This window comes from Pelodiscus sinensis, chromosome 10 (genome assembly GCF_052426305.1).
Source record: "Pelodiscus sinensis isolate ZL-2025 chromosome 10, ASM5242630v1, whole genome shotgun sequence".
NCBI classification, from domain to species: domain Eukaryota; kingdom Metazoa; phylum Chordata; order Testudines; family Trionychidae; genus Pelodiscus; species Pelodiscus sinensis.
Window position 1 is genome coordinate 5,275,633 of NC_143061.1, and position 16,067 is coordinate 5,291,699.

Here is a 16,067-nt window from a genome sequence, read left to right on the forward strand (position 1 = left end):
CCTATGATCTAACCTGGCTTTCCGTTTCTCTGGGTACAATCCCAGGTATGGTTTAGATACATAAACCTAATTAATTGGGTCCTGTCTCCCTTAAAAGCCATTTCTCATCCCAAAATATGCACAATTGAGATAAGCAGGGGAACTCCTGGTAAACATCCTTCTGGTTCAGCCAGGAAGAATCTGGTGACAGGGCATTTCAGTAAGGGGGACCCTTTACTTTAAAAGTGACCTTCACAACACATTGCAAAGCCTGTCTGATTTGCCAGGCTTTCCAAGAACAAACTGCTTTGTTGGGTGGAGTCTATGAAAGTTTAAAAAATATATAAACCATTGACTTTAATGTGGATAAAGAAGTTACTACTGTCCAGCTTTACCTTGTCAGCTTTGTATTTGTTCTTTTAACTTTAATGTGTCTTGACTTTTGAAAGGGCATGTTTTACCATTTACAACAAATAAATAAAATGTTATTAAATTTGTTTTAAATCATGCACAATAGTAGTTCAAGTTGACTAAAGATTTCTGCTTAGGTCAATGTTTGCTCTTGTTTGAACACTGAAGAGGTGAAATGTCTTAACTGGCAGCTTCTCTAAAGGAAATTAGGACTGACACAGAACAACCTCTTTTGCCTTTGGTAGTACATTTACGTCACTGTTGAGAGTTAGGGTGTGTAAGGAAGCCATATATTCTGGGAGCTGTCCTTTGGCCTTATTACACACAAGTTCTCTAGACAGACCCAAAAACTGTAACTGTGATTTGTCATTACATAACTTTTATATTTGGAAGGACATGATGCAAAAACTCGATGCTGGTGACCATTATTATTTTATATGTATAACTGCCACAATGTACCAAGTATTGTCCACACATACCAAGATACAATCCCTGATTCAAAGAACTCATTCAAAGGTCATTTGGTAATTGACTCTCTCTTTTTTTTTTTTTCCTCTCTCTCTCCAGATTTGTCAAGGAACAGACTCTCGGAGCTTCCTGCAGAAGCCTGTCACTTTGTTTCCCTTGAGAGCCTTAATTTGTACCAAAACTGCATTCGTTACATCCCAGAGGCCATTCTGAACCTACAGTCTTTAACATTTCTAAATATCAGGTACCATCACATTTAAATCTTGGCTTTAATATCAGTATTATAGACATTTGCAACCTTTGGAGCATTAGAAAATAATAAAAATATAGTGCATAACCAGTGTCTTTTGATATTACATGCTATTAAATTCACCATTCTGGAGCCATCTCTTACCAATTACCTCAATGAGAAGACATCAGAAAATAATAATCTAAATTTTTGGCATTGAGGACTACCTGAAATCTGCTTTTGCATGCTTGCTCCAAATCTTGGCAGCCCCTATTCCTTTTTTGTGATTTCACACACATTCTGACTGTCCACTCTTGTAGATTTGAAGACATAGGAAGGATAAGTTGCCCACTTGTCCTCATTAACCAGTCTGGAATCCTTTTGCTCTTTCTCCGTTTTAGTTTTTCATTCAGGTCTGTAATGTGAAGGGATTTGGTTTTTTTGTTTTCTTTTCTTTCCGATGAGATTTTTAAGTGACAGCTCTTGAGGTTCTGGACCATAAATGAATTTTTCTGGGTACTATAAGTAATGAAAGAGAAAAGATGATCTTGTGGACAAAGCACAGGATCGGGAATCTGAAGATACGAATTCTCTTCCCAGTTCTACCACAGGCTTTGTATGGATCCTGGGCAAGTCACTGATAAATGTAAAATAATGCACATTGGAGAAAATAATCCCAACTGTACATACAATATGATGGTGACTAATTTAGCTATAGTAATAGAGAGGTAGCCGTGTTCGTCTGATCTCGCTAAAACAAAAGGAAAAACTATGTAGCACTTTAAAGACTAACAAGATGGTTTAGTAGGTGATGAGCTTTCGTAGGCCAGACCCACTTCCTTAGATCATTAATTCTTTGGCGAAGTGTCTGAGAAGTCTGTCCAGTATACATAGCAGAAGGACACTGTTGGCACACGATGGCATAAATTATATTTCTGGCATCCAGAAATATAATTTATGCCATCGTGTGCCAACAGTGTCCTTCTGCTATGTATACTGGACAGACTTCTCAGACACTTCGCCAAAGAATTAATGCCCACACATCAGACATCTTCACAAGGAAAAACCAGTTGCTTTTCATTTCAGCCTACCTGGACATAGTCTTAATGACCTTACTATATGCATCTTACTTCAAAGAGACTTTAACACCAGATTACAGAGGGAAATTTTAGAACTTTCTTTCATGCTTAAATTTGACACTTTACAAATGGGCCTTAACAAAGATGCAAATTACCTTAACCATTACAAAGATAGCTTCTCATTTATCACCCCTGATTGGCTAGCCACTCATTGACTCAAATAGCTATTCCCTCTCTCTCTTCCCCTCACCCACCTTCTGTACTAGATCTGATTTGTCCGTTTTATAATGTGTTTACTTTTTTCACTGTATTCCTTTGGTATATACTGTCATGCCAATTCTCTTCCAGAATATGATCTGAGGAAATGGGTCTGGCCCACGAAAGCTCATCACCTATTAAACCATCTTGTTAGTCTTTAAAGTGCTACATAGTTTTTCCTTTAATTTAGCTAATAACTACTCGAGAGAGATCTTGGAGTCGTTGTGGATAGTTCTCTTAAAACATCTACTCATAGTGTGGCAGCAGTCAAAAAAACAAGCAGAATGTTAGGAATCATTAAAAAAGGAATCGAGACTAAAACAGAGAATATCTTATTGCCTTTATATATAACCATGGCACTCCCACATCTTGAATACTGCGTACAGATGTGGTCACCTTGTCTCAAAAAAGATATGTTAGCATTGGAAAAGATTCAGAAAAGGGCAACAAAAATGATTAGGGGTTCCAAACCAGGTCCCATATGAAGAGATTAAAAAGCCTGGGACTTTTCAGTTTAGAAAAGAGGAAACTAAGGGAGGGGAATATGATAGAGGTCTATAAAATCGTGACTGGTGTGAAAAAATGAATAAGGAAATGTTATTTTCTTGTTCCCATAACACAAGAACTAGGGGTTACTAAATGAAATGACTAGACAGCAGGTTTAAAACAAACAAAAGGAAGTTTTTCTTCATACAACACACCGTCAACCTGTGGAACTCCTTGCTAGAGGACGTTGTTAAGACCAGAACTTTAACAGGGTTCAAAAAAGAGCTAGATAAATTCATGGAAGTTAGGTCCATCAGTGGCTGTTAACCTGGATGGGTAGGTATGGTGTCCCTAGCCTCTGTTAGAAGCTGCAAATTGATAACAGGAGGGGGATCACATGATGATTACCTGTTCTGTTCACTCTCTGGCACAGCTGTTATTTGTTACTGTTGGAAGACAGGATCCTGGGCTAGATGGACCTTTGGTCTGATCCAGTATAGCCTTTCTTATGTACCCCACTTTCCCCATTTATAAAATGGTGACCCCCTACTTCGTAAAGCAATTAATTAATACTTATTAATTAATTAATACTTATAAAAGTAATAATAAAAGATCATTTATTATTATTAACACTAGTGGTATAATAAACAGGTGCTGGTATTTATATGTTCTTCTCCTATTGCTGTGTGAAAGATCCATGCAAATGGCTAACAGCCTAGCGAGGCTGGGAAAATGGTAAAAATAACTTGTACTTAGTGTTGTAAAACCGTCAAATACAATGAAAATACAAGAATATTTCCCTCTAATCTTTCCATCATAGTCATTTTAGATATTGTAGTAGCTTTAAAAATTACAATTGAAAATATTTTTAAATGGTCAGCGTCCTAGAGTTGCTGGTTTTTCTTTGCAGCTAAGGTGATAATTGCCATTGTACTTTAATTTCAAATTATGACATGAGAGGATGTGATGGCATTTGTAGGGCTGTAATAGTGATGTAAAAGGTTAACCCGTTAACCAGAAAGCATTAGTCTCACAGGAATGCTTACTAGGTAACTGGTTGAATGGAAGGTGCGGCCACCGGGAGCAGTCTCCCCATCCAAGGAGGCTTGGCTGCAGCAGATCCTCTGCCTGCGGCGTTTAACTGGTTAACCAGTTTAAGTGGTTTTTACATCCCTAGTCCGCAGTAAAATATCCTTGCTTCTTATTCATGACAGTCAGGTGTTAATAAGCAATTGTTAACTGGGGCATGTGACGGGGCAGGGGCGCCCCGCACTGAGATGACCCACCCGATCACGTACGCGGCGGTTCTCGAGGGTCAGGCCGGGAGCCCCAAGCGGGGCGCGCCGCGAACAGCCGCCCGTGCGGCCCCTGCACGCCCCGCCAACCGCTGTGTCAGCGGTTCGGCGGCGGCGGCCTTCCGGCTAGAAATGCCGGAGGATCTCAGGGAGGCGGCCAGGCGGATGACGCCATCGCGCTACTCTGGCCGCTGACGGGAGACGTTACCACGCCACGCCGGGTGGGGCCGCGGCGGCGGAGCAGATCCGGGGGATTTAAACGCCGCCGGCAGGGAAGGAGGGGGAAGCAGGCCGCGAATGGCCTCCCTCCCCGGGGCCGTTAGGTGGAGGGGCCCGAAGCTGAAGGAGTAAGCCTTGCTCAGCAGGGTGAACCGGAGTGGGGAGAGGAAGCAGCCCAGGGCGAGCGAAGGGAGCCTGCGGGCTGACGAGTTGCGGCTACGGCCCCGTCAGCCGGACCGGACGAAGGTTCCGTCTGAGTCCTTTGGGCCCTGGGCTGGGGTCCGTGAGAGGGGGTGGGCCCGGACCCCCCTCTCCTCACCAGGAGGAAACCGCTCAGCCGACGTCTCGGGGAGACCCGGCAAGTTAATGACCTGATTAGTTGGGACGCACATAGGCGACCGCGAGGAGGGGTTTGAACTAACGACCCTGTGGGTGACGGGAAGGGGGAGTATCCCGTAACAAAGGGGGAGGGGTACCCCACTACACGGCAGTAGTGCTAGTTTTTAATAAAGTAGCAAAAATCACCAGTAGCTAGATTTTTCTAGTCTTTTGAGACCTTTTCCTATTGGCTTTAGTGAGTGTGCAACTCTTATTTAGGCGTGAGCTTGTAAACGTTGATGGTATAACCAAAAGTTCAGGCATGGATGAAGAATGGGTCATGTAAGAAGCAGAAATGAGCTACAGCTTGAATAATGCAGACTCAAAATAAATATATTAGTTGTAGTGGTTAAAGCCACATGCATATTCTTTGAATCAGGTAGTTACCTAAGTAGCTGGAGGCCTCTCTTTTTTTTAAATCACTACAGGTTGAACCTCCCAAATCCAGGAGTGTCTATTCCGGCAGGGCTAGAGATGTTGCTGACCAAAGAGCCCAGGAGCAATGCAGTGGCTGGGGAGCTGGGTCAGGTGACATCTGAGGAGCCCCTGCCCTGGCCTGGAACCTCCAGCATTAATAGAGCCAGGTAGTGGCCAGGGAGCCCCAGCCAGGGACGCCTGCCATCATTGGAGCCATGCAGTGGCCAGGGAGCTCCTGTCCAGGCTGGGGAACCCCCAGCATTAGCAGGGCCACATGGCCGGGGAGTCCTGGCCCCAGCTGTGGAATTCCTTGCTGCTGCTGGGCTTCCTGTGGCCAGGCAGCCCCGGCCAGGAACCCCAAGAAACCTTGCGGGGCTGGGGTGACCAGGCAGCCTTTGCCAGGGAACTTTCTCTTCCTCCTCTCTCTCCCCACCCAGCGGAAGTGGGGTAGAAGAGGCAGGCAGCCAGAACCCCCCGGTGGCAGCAGGGCTGGTGTCTGCTGGGTAGCCCCAGCTTGGAACCCTGGAGAACACCCTGTGGTAGCAGGACCGGCAGCAGCCAAGCGGTCCTCACTAGGGACCCTGAGGAACCCTGGGGCAGCAGGTGGGCAGCAAGGTGGGGAGTTGTGCTGGGCCAGCTTTAGCGGGGCAGTGGCAGGGCAGGGAGCCCCAGGGAAGAGGAGCCCGGGAGCGGGGCAGCCAGCAGGGGAGTGCTGACCTCCCCTGCTCCAGCATACTCCCCGGTCCGGGTCAACTCAGATCCCAAGAGAGCCAGACCAGGGAGGTCCAACCTGTGCATTAAAGCCAGCAACTTTGGATCTTTTTATGCTATTTATATCAAATCTTTGTGATCCTGTTTAGACTTTTTCAAAGCAAAGGTCAATCAAGAGTGATTAAAAATTAAGAGAAATTGAGTTATAGGTCAGAAAATAGATGTCTGAATAGTTCTCAGTATGCAAAAACTTTATAAGTGATATGTATAAATTTAGATTTTTTTACAGTACATCTTGAATACAGAGAGAACAAGTTTCTGCTTGCTAGAGTCCTAAAGTTAAAAGGCATGGATCAGTGCTAGTAAAAGTGCTGTTTAAGAGACTAATTTGAAAATAAGAGGTCACCGCTTGACATTGAGGAGACGACTGGCAATTAAACAAATTGCTCAGAATTTCTTCTTTCTATAGCTAGTCTGCATATGGAACAAATTGCTGAAGTCAGAGGAAGTGAGCAGTACAAATCTACTCCAGATAGAGCTGGACAATCTCTTTTTGTATGTGAGTGAATAGAGAGAAAGGATAGAACCAATAATTAAATATGTGAGGCAGAGAGAAGTAAATGTTTCTTGGGTTGGTAAGTTATATATTGAATGATGTAATTCAGAAGTAGTTTAAGTTGAATGAGCATTGAAAGCATAATATTGCCTGTTTCCTTTTAATGGAAATTGAACTGTTAGCTATTTGAACTTAAAAAATACTTAACTTTAAAAATAGTGGCCACTGACTGTGTTTTAACTGTGTTTTAAATTGTGCCTAACCACTGCATGTGTAATTCAGAATATAATCAGTATTTGCTGTACATGTAATAAATGTTATTGAATGTAGAGTATATTGTTTGCCTATGCACCTTAAGCATTGGGTAGGTGCACTTCTTATATTTAAATCAATTATGTAAAATATACGCACAGGATTTATTGTCTAAACATATAGCATCTGGTACTATATGTTTCACTGATACTTGTGGGTTTTCCTTCTTTGCTCTGTAAATAAGAGCCATTACTTCTTGAATAACTAGATAAATATAGGAAATTATTAACAGTAAGTTGAGAGGTATGATATGAAATGAATATTTGACAAAGACAATGCAACCAAAAACTTAGTTTAAATCAATATGCATGGATTTTATCAAAAAACTGCTGGATTCTATTTCATTACAGGGATTGCATGCAATTAGAATTAAAAGAGAGAAAACTGATTCATCTGCCTGTTCAGTGTCAGCACTTATTAGCTGTCAGCAGGTGCCCAAAAGTATTTAATTGCAACTTCTAATAAAGCACAGAGAAATTGTCTGTAGTGGCTTTTAAACAGTTTCTTACAAAACATAAATACATAGCCTGCCTGTAATTAGGGATATAAAAGGTTCACCGGTAAGCATTAGTCTCACTTGCATGCTTACTGGGTAACTGATTAAATAGAAGGTGCATCCGGAGGGGGAAGCCTCCCCGCCCATAGAGGCATGGCCACAGCAGGCCAGCAGGGCCGGAGAAGCACCTGTGGCTGCACCCGGACTGGAGCAGCCCCCGCCTGTCGCGTTTAACTGGTTAACCAATTTAGGCAAGTTTTTACATCATTAACTATAATATAACTTAATTTCCTCATCTGCAGTATAACTGTGTTGTATAATCTTATTGAAGTTGAACTGCATACAGCAATCTATATCTCTAAAACCAGTGTATTAAGAACCCCCATTACAAACTAGTAATGATACTAGTCATGAAAAAAAAAATGTTTGCACTACATCTGTCATTACCCTTTTGCCAGTTAAATTTTGCTTATCTTCCTTTTTTGCTTTATGATGTACATTGTGGGAATAGGATATGAGTCAGAGAGAGATTTCCTATTGCTGTGATCTCTAACAGGTGTACTTCAAATTATTGTCGCTTGTTACCAGCCAACATGGGTTCATCTGTTGCTCAAGAGTAGTATGTCGTAGTGGGAAATCAAGAGTCTACATGCTAGAAGAACAGTGCCACGTTTTGATAAACTTGAGTTTAATATCCATTAAAACCTCATTAAACTAACATTAACTTTTCCCTCGTTTTTCAGTCATTTTCCAGGCTAATGACTTCCGTTTACAAATAAATCATAGCATTCTCATTTTATAAACCATCCTTTTCCTGCTGATTCATTCACTAAGGTTGCAGTTAATGACCTCATGTTCGCTTCGATGGTCATAAATTTTGAAGTGTCAAATACTGGCTTGTAAACTATCCAGATTCATTGTAACAGGGATTTTTAAGTGCTTATCACAATAACAGTTAGCCCTGTTACAAAGTAAATAATTAAAACACACATTTAACATTTCTGTTGAGCATATAATATGCTGGTTCTACCCTAAGCTGTTCCCCACATGCTGATCCACAAAAAAAAGAGAGAGAAAAAAAGAACAAGTGTGCTTAAAAATGGCCAGACACTTAAAGAGCAAGCAAGTGCCAGAGACTAAAAGCCTCCTACAAAAATGCCCTCTTACCCCATCCCCAGCAGTAGTAGCAGATTCTCAAACCTTGGTAAAGCTAAAGATGTATAAAGAAGAGACTGCAAGATACAAGCCCACCTGTAAATGTGTGTTGAAATGGATTTGATTCTATTGCATCCTGTCAAAATAGAATATGTGATTTTGGTATTGTATTATGTTGTGTTAAAATTGGTAAATGGTGTCTTCCCATATTCTGACTTTATTTATTTTTTTCTTACCAAAAGTCGAAACCAACTTTCAACATTGCCAGTACATATGTGTAGTCTACCTTTGAAAGTTTTGATAGCAAGTAATAATAAGCTGGTCTCACTTCCTGAAGAAATTGGACAGCTCAGACACCTTACAGAGCTTGTGAGTACATATTTATTGATAATTATTGCTGTTTGGCCCTTAATTTATAAATAACTTGCACTAGTGGATTTAGATTTCATCGAGATGAAGTAACTGTATTCCACCAAGAGAGGAAGGATGATGAAGTACCTAGTCATTAGGTACTTAAAAAACCAGGTTCAATTCCTTGCTTTGCCACAGACTTCCTGTGAACTTGGGCAAGTCTCTCTGTGCCTCAGTTCTCCTTTTATAACATGGGGATAATAACGCTGACCTTCCTCTTGGAACATGGCGCTCAAATACAATAGTAATGAGATTGAGATAAATACTAAGAGAGAATCAGAATGGAACTTTGTTCAAACAAATAAGTGCTACCAAGATATTCATACTCGTATAATATATTCTGTGGTCCAAATAAAAGTTCCCTGTGGATTACTACTCCCTGCCATACACATATTATCCTATAAATAGAGCAGTGGTATTTTCAAACTTTTTTCTGATTATCCCATTGAAAAAATTGTTGATGCTTGAGACCCAGCAGAGCTGGGGATAAGGGCTTTGGGGGTGCAGGACTGGTTTTAGGGATGGGGCAGTAGATACGGGTGCAGGCATGAGGGCTGTGGGGTGGGGGATGAGGGTTCACTGTGTAGGAGGGTCTGTGGGCTGGAGTAGTAGGGGTTGGGGTGCAGGACTGGGTCAGGGCACAGGCTTACCACCCAGGCTTGAATGCAGGCTTCCTGCCTGTCTTGGCACCTTGGACCACACTGAAGCAGCCAGCCACAGGTCCAACTCCTAGGTTGAGGTGTGCAAGCAGCTACCCATGGCTCTCATCTGCAGGCACTGACCCTTCCCATTGGCTGGTTTCTGGCAGTGAAAGTGTCTCTGCCTTGAGCACTGGCTCCACAATATGGAGAGCCCCGTGCCCCTGCTGCTTAGGAGCTGGCCCTGCTGCTGGCCGCTTCTGGGGCAAAGCATGGTGTCAGAAGAGTTGGGGATTGGCCAAGGGTTTTTTAAGTGTGGGCTGTGAATAGAGACAACTGTACATTATTTTTCTGATTGAGTCTTCAGCAAACCCCCAAACCTCTACATACATAAACTACTGTGATTTGGACATGGATTTGTGCATATTTGTATGTTTTGCCTAAAGTTCATTACGTATTTTAGGAAAAATTGTCATAGCAGCCACCTGCAAGAGTTGGTGACCGCAGTCAGAGGTCACCAAAAATTTTGTTGTGAGAATCCCTGAAATGGATTATATCAGGGATGGGCAATAATTTTGGCAGGGGGCCACTTCATGAATGTTGTCTGTGGTCAATTGGCTGGCTCCACCCCTAGCAGGGGCAGGACCCTGAGCAAAAAGGGGTGGTTCCCTCTAGGCCCAAGGCACCTCTGGTGGGTAGAGGAGACTTTGCACACTCCCCCACCCCTGCCCAATTGAGGCCTGGGGGCAGGGGAACACGCAAAGTCTCTTGCCCCTGCCATGCAATAGGCATGCAGCGCCTAGAGGGAACTGCCACCCGTTTTGAACAGCTGGCGGTTCCCTCTAAATGCCACATGCCCTTGGCTGAGGGAGGAGGTGTCACACGTTTCCCTGCCCCCAGAGAGAGGCAAAAATACCCCTCAAAGATCCCTGATAATCTGACCAGGGGAAAATTCCTTCCCAATTCGAAATCTGGTGACCAGGTATCACTTCAGAGCACTGGTCTACCACGTCTGGCATCATATGTCCAACTAAGGCCAATTCCTAATGCTTCACTGAGGGTTGGGGAAAAATATAGAATACATATGGCCAATTGTTCATCAGGGGAATTTTCTTTTCCTGACTGCTGCCACAGCCACCTGAAGTATAAAGTTTGATTTTACTGCTGAGTTGCAAGTGTTATGCGAATATTGAGTGCAATGGGGAAGGAAATGAACAGGGGCATTCATAAACTCTGAGGCTAGAAGCCTGTCCACGCCTCCTTTCAGAAGCTGGATCAAGGCATGTATTTTAGATAAAATACCTAATTTCCCTGTATAGACTCACAAGTGACGGCAGTCCACCCCCACCCAGATAAGATGTTCCAGTGTTTGTTTATCTTCAGTGCTATGAAATTACATCTTATTTTACGGTTCTGCTTGTCTGACTTCAGTTTCCAGCCATTAGTCCCTTGTTATGCACTTAGTCCGCAAGACTGAAAATCCCCCACTAGCAGATTATTTTACCATGTGAAAGTACCTAGATACAGTGATCAGGTCACCTCTCATCTCAGCCTTCTCTTCTTTTATACTGGTAATTTAGCAAGTATTTTATACTTTTTGTCTGTTCTAAATGGTCTTGTAAATTTGCCTAGAGGTATTGAGGATAGCCCCTTGAAAATATCCAGACAAGGTATATGGCATGTAATGTTTCTCCATGCTCTCCAGAGCCTGTGAAGGAATTATTGAAATTGAAGCTAACATGCTAGTTTTCTAACTGAATGTACATGGATATATCATTATTAAGGCTACGATTCTGTCATGGGGGTTGCAGAAGTTATGGATTCCATGATTTCCAGCGATCTCTGTGGCTTACACAGTTGGGAGCTGCAGGGTTCTACCACCTCCCGCAGTGGCAGGGAGCTGCGGGGTATCTCCACCACCTCAGGCAGCCGGGTGCCTGAGCTCTGAGCTGCTATGGGCAGTTTGGGTATCCCACAGTCCCCAGCTGTTGCAGACAGTGGATTGCTGCAGCCCCAAATCCCTGTGGGTAGCAGGGAGATCTCCACAACCCCTGGCTCCTGAAATGCCATCGTAGAGGGGTTGAAGCCTCCAGCTGCCCAGTGACTTCCCATTTTGTCATGGATATTTTTAGTAAAAGTCAGGGGCAAATCATGGGCTTCTGTGAATTTTTCTTAATTACCTATGTCCTGTTTGTGACAGTTAGTAAAAATATCCTTGACAAAATCATAACTGTAATCTTTATTCCTTCACTTTATTCATATCATGTAACTTGTCTTAAGAGCTTTTATGAGCTGGTGTAATTTCTCCTGGATTCATTCTTTTCTTTGCTGTGCCACTGACGAGATACTTAAAAAAAAGTGTGTGCCTCTGTATTCCCATTTGTAAAATGGGAGTAATTAATACCTAACTTTGTCAGAGTGCTGAGACTTTCTAAATGTTGGTGTAACACTTTGACAATCTTGTGTGTCACAGAACTGTTTATTTTTTGTCAAGTTTGTACATAAAACATTGCCTGTAAGAGTTAATGTACAGACACCTACAAAACCAGAAGGCAGGAATTGTTTGTTACCATTGGGATTTATTTCAACAGGCTCAAGTCCCAAGAAAGTGGCTCACTTTATAGTTTTGTATTGCAGGATGTGAGCTGCAATGAAATACAGACAATACCTCCACAGATTGGCAGCCTTGAGTCTTTGCGGGACCTGAATGTCAGGAGAAACCATTTGGTGCATTTACCTGAAGGTGAGATCAGCAGATGAAAGTCTGTCATATATAACAACTGACATTGTTTTATTCTTTTTAAAGCTTGTTTCCTGAAGAACTAGTAGTCAGCATACTGTTTGTTAAAGCTACTAGATTGAATGTTTGTTTTCTTATCTCCAGAGCTTGCAGAATTGCCTTTGATTCGGTTAGATTTCTCCTGCAATAAAATCACAACAATTCCTGTTTGTTATCGGAACCTCAGGCATCTTCAGACGATCACACTAGATAACAACCCTCTACAGTCACCCCCTGCACAGGTGAATTATAGTTCGGAATTAAAATGGCTGCTGTCTTTACCAGAGGGTGCAAAGTAAGATTAGAAACTGAAGGATTACAACTTTCATTTGTGAACAGTAATATCCTAAGGAACCTTTGTTTCTCTAGAGACCTTAAAGAAACCCATCCTCCACTTCCCTTAACTAGCTTGTTCTACTGGAATTAGGTATGTGGTTACTGCAGGAATTCCCTTGTTAGTCTTCTGAGTAAACTTCTCATTGTACAGCACAAGTGAAATAAGCAAGTAACTCTAGAGCAGAGTAAGCTTTGGGGAAGAGCCAAGAGCTATGAACAAAAACCATTTTTGTGCCATTCTACGGTGTAAGTAGTGACCTGGGAACCTGAAACGGCAATGCATTTTCAGTCATTATACAGCAGACTGCCCAAACGGGAGCCTTGAGGCTAAATACAATGTGGTCAATGGCTGATTTAATCTTTAATATGTATGTATAGCCCTTGGGAATGACCTGCTTCCCCTGACTCAGAGTGCAAAGGGCTGTGACTTACGGCTTCCATAGATCAGTGGTCCCCAACCTTTTTATTCCTAAAATCACTTTCTGAATGTTAAGGGCAATCCAAGATCTACCTTGCCCCTTCCCTCAGTCCCTCAGTGTTCACAACAGCTCTTCAATGTGTGTGTAATGCATAGACAAAATAAAATGCTAAATATGTTTATGGATTCTTTTTTATAGATATGCATAAAAGGAAAATTTCACATATTTAAATACCTGAACATAGAAGCATGCAAGATAGCTCCAGACTTGCCTGATTATGATAGAAGACCCATGGGATTTGGCTCATGGTAAGTTTGCTCATGTTACATTTGGTGAGGATTGGGTAAAACTCGTGCACTCTCCTGAATTCAGAAGCAGCCAAACCTGGATCGATGCTTGTCAGTCAGTGTATATTCCACCGGTTCTTGTGGCCTTGAAGAACAATATGGGGTGTGTCACCCTCTGAGCCAGTCTTGCAGGGGTCTGGGTAAGACAGTTTAGAAGGAGAAACTAAGTAATAACTCAATTCAGCCAGTGCCAAAGGGCACACCCTCTTCAGAAAAAACACCGAGAGCCAGGACTGGTGGCTATAAATAAACTTTATGGGACTGTGGGAAATTTAGTCACACTCATGATAAGTGGACATCTGGCTAACTCAAATCATGCCAGACCAGAGTGTGACAGACTAGGAAGTTTCAACCTATACTACTGTTTTCTATAAAGAACGGGCTTCCAGCCTTTCAGGCAGTTGTATCAGTTTACCAGAATAAGACATTGACTGTTCTGATCAGTGTCTGTGGACTAGTATTAAATTGTGACCTTTAACCTTTGGGCTGTTTAGCTGTGAGACTGAACTATGGAGCAGTCCAGCTCAACGTTGGGTCATGGATGACTGAGTGGAATGGAGGAAGCAACAGCACTTCAGAGGAGCCTAGCTTCAGTATTGAGATAGGGAGGAGAAAGTCTGTAATGCAAGACATAAAAGTTTGAAGTACAGGTGTATGGGATCAGTGGAGTAGGAATCATTTGCACTAATTAAGTTTGAAAGGCTCTAGTAGTTCTATTGCCTGAATAGAAAGGAGATGGAAATATATGCTTGTATTACAATGTTACTTCAGATTTCTGGCTGTCAGTGATGATCTCTTCTTATCAGTGGCCATTAAATGCACATCTTGTGTCACTTATTTTTATGGATAAATTTACAGAAAGATACTTTAGACACTGCTTTTCAGAGTGATTATTGCACTTCTCAGGTGGTTAGCTACTTTCCCTTCGTGCCTTATGTGTTGGGCATGAAATGTACTGCCTACTTCTTATTGCTTAATTTTGCTGCTTGCAGCCAGCTCATTAATGAGAGAAAGTATCTGCAGTCTCAGCTGATTTCTTAAAGACTGCTCTCTATAAAGAACATATAAAGTCCTGAGTAGACAGTAACCCTACATTTTCCAGTTTTTCTGAGGTCTGAAGACAGACTGCATCTTTCAAATGTAGAATGTAGAAGTATGCCTCCTGGGATGAGGTTTACCTGGGTGGTCGACAAATACCTTTGATGTCTCCACCCGCGCGTCCAGACTATCGCACTGAGCCGACAAACAGCTGATCAGCTGTTTGTCAGCTCAGCGCGGCAGCCATGTAAATTTAAATGAAGCGGCAATTATTTAAATCGCCGCTTCATTTTCCTATGTCTGGTAGCCTAATCTACCTGCCTCTGGCGACAGAGGCATGTAGTCTAGACGTACCCGAACAAACATAATGCTAGATCCTGCCTATGAGTCCATACAGTCAGAGCCCTAGTAATGTAAATGATGCTCGGTGTAGGGTTAATGGTTTGCTTATGTGGATCCTTTTGCAGATGTACACTTAAAAATAAGTGTATTTCATTTTGGCTATTCTTGTTCCCTCATTTTTTTTTATTCCTTAGTTTTAATTTCAGAAATGTCACTATGGGTGCTCTGCTTCCTGTATGCCTACTCCCCTTGTTCCTTTAATTGGAGATCTTAGGTTGCAGAACCTGTTCAGCCCACGCATGTGCCCTGTGTTTCCTTATGCCCCATTCTAAGGCTGTAGAGTGCTGTGTGAACAAACCATCCTCTGTTCTTTCTCCATTGTCACGACCTGAGACTGCGCATTATTGTGCCTTACTTTGAAGTGCTTGGTGTAGTTGCCTTTTTAGTTTTATTATTTCGTCTTATTTACTTTGTATTTAGGAGATCTTTCTCTTGATCCCTTTTCCATTGAGGGAGGGGGAACTTCCCCTGCTAGATATCCGTTGTCCTGGGGTATACCAGGAGCTCTGGGCTTCAAGCAGTACATCTGTTGACAGTGCATCTTGGTCAGCAGCACGCATTCCTGTTGTATCCACTGCTTGGGAGAGTCCAAAATCCCACAAACTGCTCTATCTGCTCTGCTTTTTAAGTGTGGGTCAAGAAAACATCGGGAGCTAAAACTGACACCCTTGCGTTTCCTTCAACTGGTCTCAGATCCAGGACTCTTGCCCCTCCAGACATTAGCTGCTGAGTGAACACAGTGCCCCATTAAATTCAGCACATTCACTTTCATCTACCCAATGCAAATCCACAAAAAAGACCCATACAAAACTGAGTCATTCTCTGCAGCAAGCATTCACCTCAAAAAGCCATTGGTTCCTGCAAAGCAAGACCTCTGTTGAGACCCCATGTGTCACCCTGGGTATGCAAGGCTGCTGCAAACATTCCCAGTACTTGTTCTGTGCCTGGGACTCCAGACTCAGCAAAGAAGAAGGTCAACAAGCATGCGTTGGTACCGAGACCTTTAGTGCTACACAAGCATCATCTGAGCTTTTTACCTCTAAGACAATGGTACCCAAAATTCCTTTGGTATCATTGACATCTTAGACTGCCCCACTACCGGGAAGAAGCCATGTCTCCCAAATGGTCTGAACACCTTCCAAAGCATCACATCAGTATTGAGTAGTTCAACCAGAGTGAACTAGCCAGAGCAGCCTATGGCCTCAGTACTGACAATATTCCCACCTTTCAAATTCATCTGGTATTGCA

General features: G+C 42.7%; 1 protein-coding gene across 8 annotated transcripts in view; it reads left to right on the plus strand.

Moving 5' to 3' along the window:
* The window catches only part of LRCH3 (leucine rich repeats and calponin homology domain containing 3), a 116,164-nt gene that overhangs the window by 48,522 nt on the left and 51,575 nt on the right, over nucleotides 1–16,067 (plus strand). For all 8 annotated transcript variants that reach the window (XM_075938176.2, XM_075938177.2, XM_089780713.1 and 5 more), the window contains exons 2-6: nucleotides 958–1,102; nucleotides 8,692–8,818; nucleotides 12,136–12,241; nucleotides 12,383–12,519; nucleotides 13,231–13,340. In XM_075938176.2, coding sequence (XP_075794291.1) covers nucleotides 958–1,102; nucleotides 8,692–8,818; nucleotides 12,136–12,241; nucleotides 12,383–12,519; nucleotides 13,231–13,340 — 625 coding nt within the window. The remainder of the gene's footprint in view (nucleotides 1–957; nucleotides 1,103–8,691; nucleotides 8,819–12,135; nucleotides 12,242–12,382; nucleotides 12,520–13,230; nucleotides 13,341–16,067) is intronic.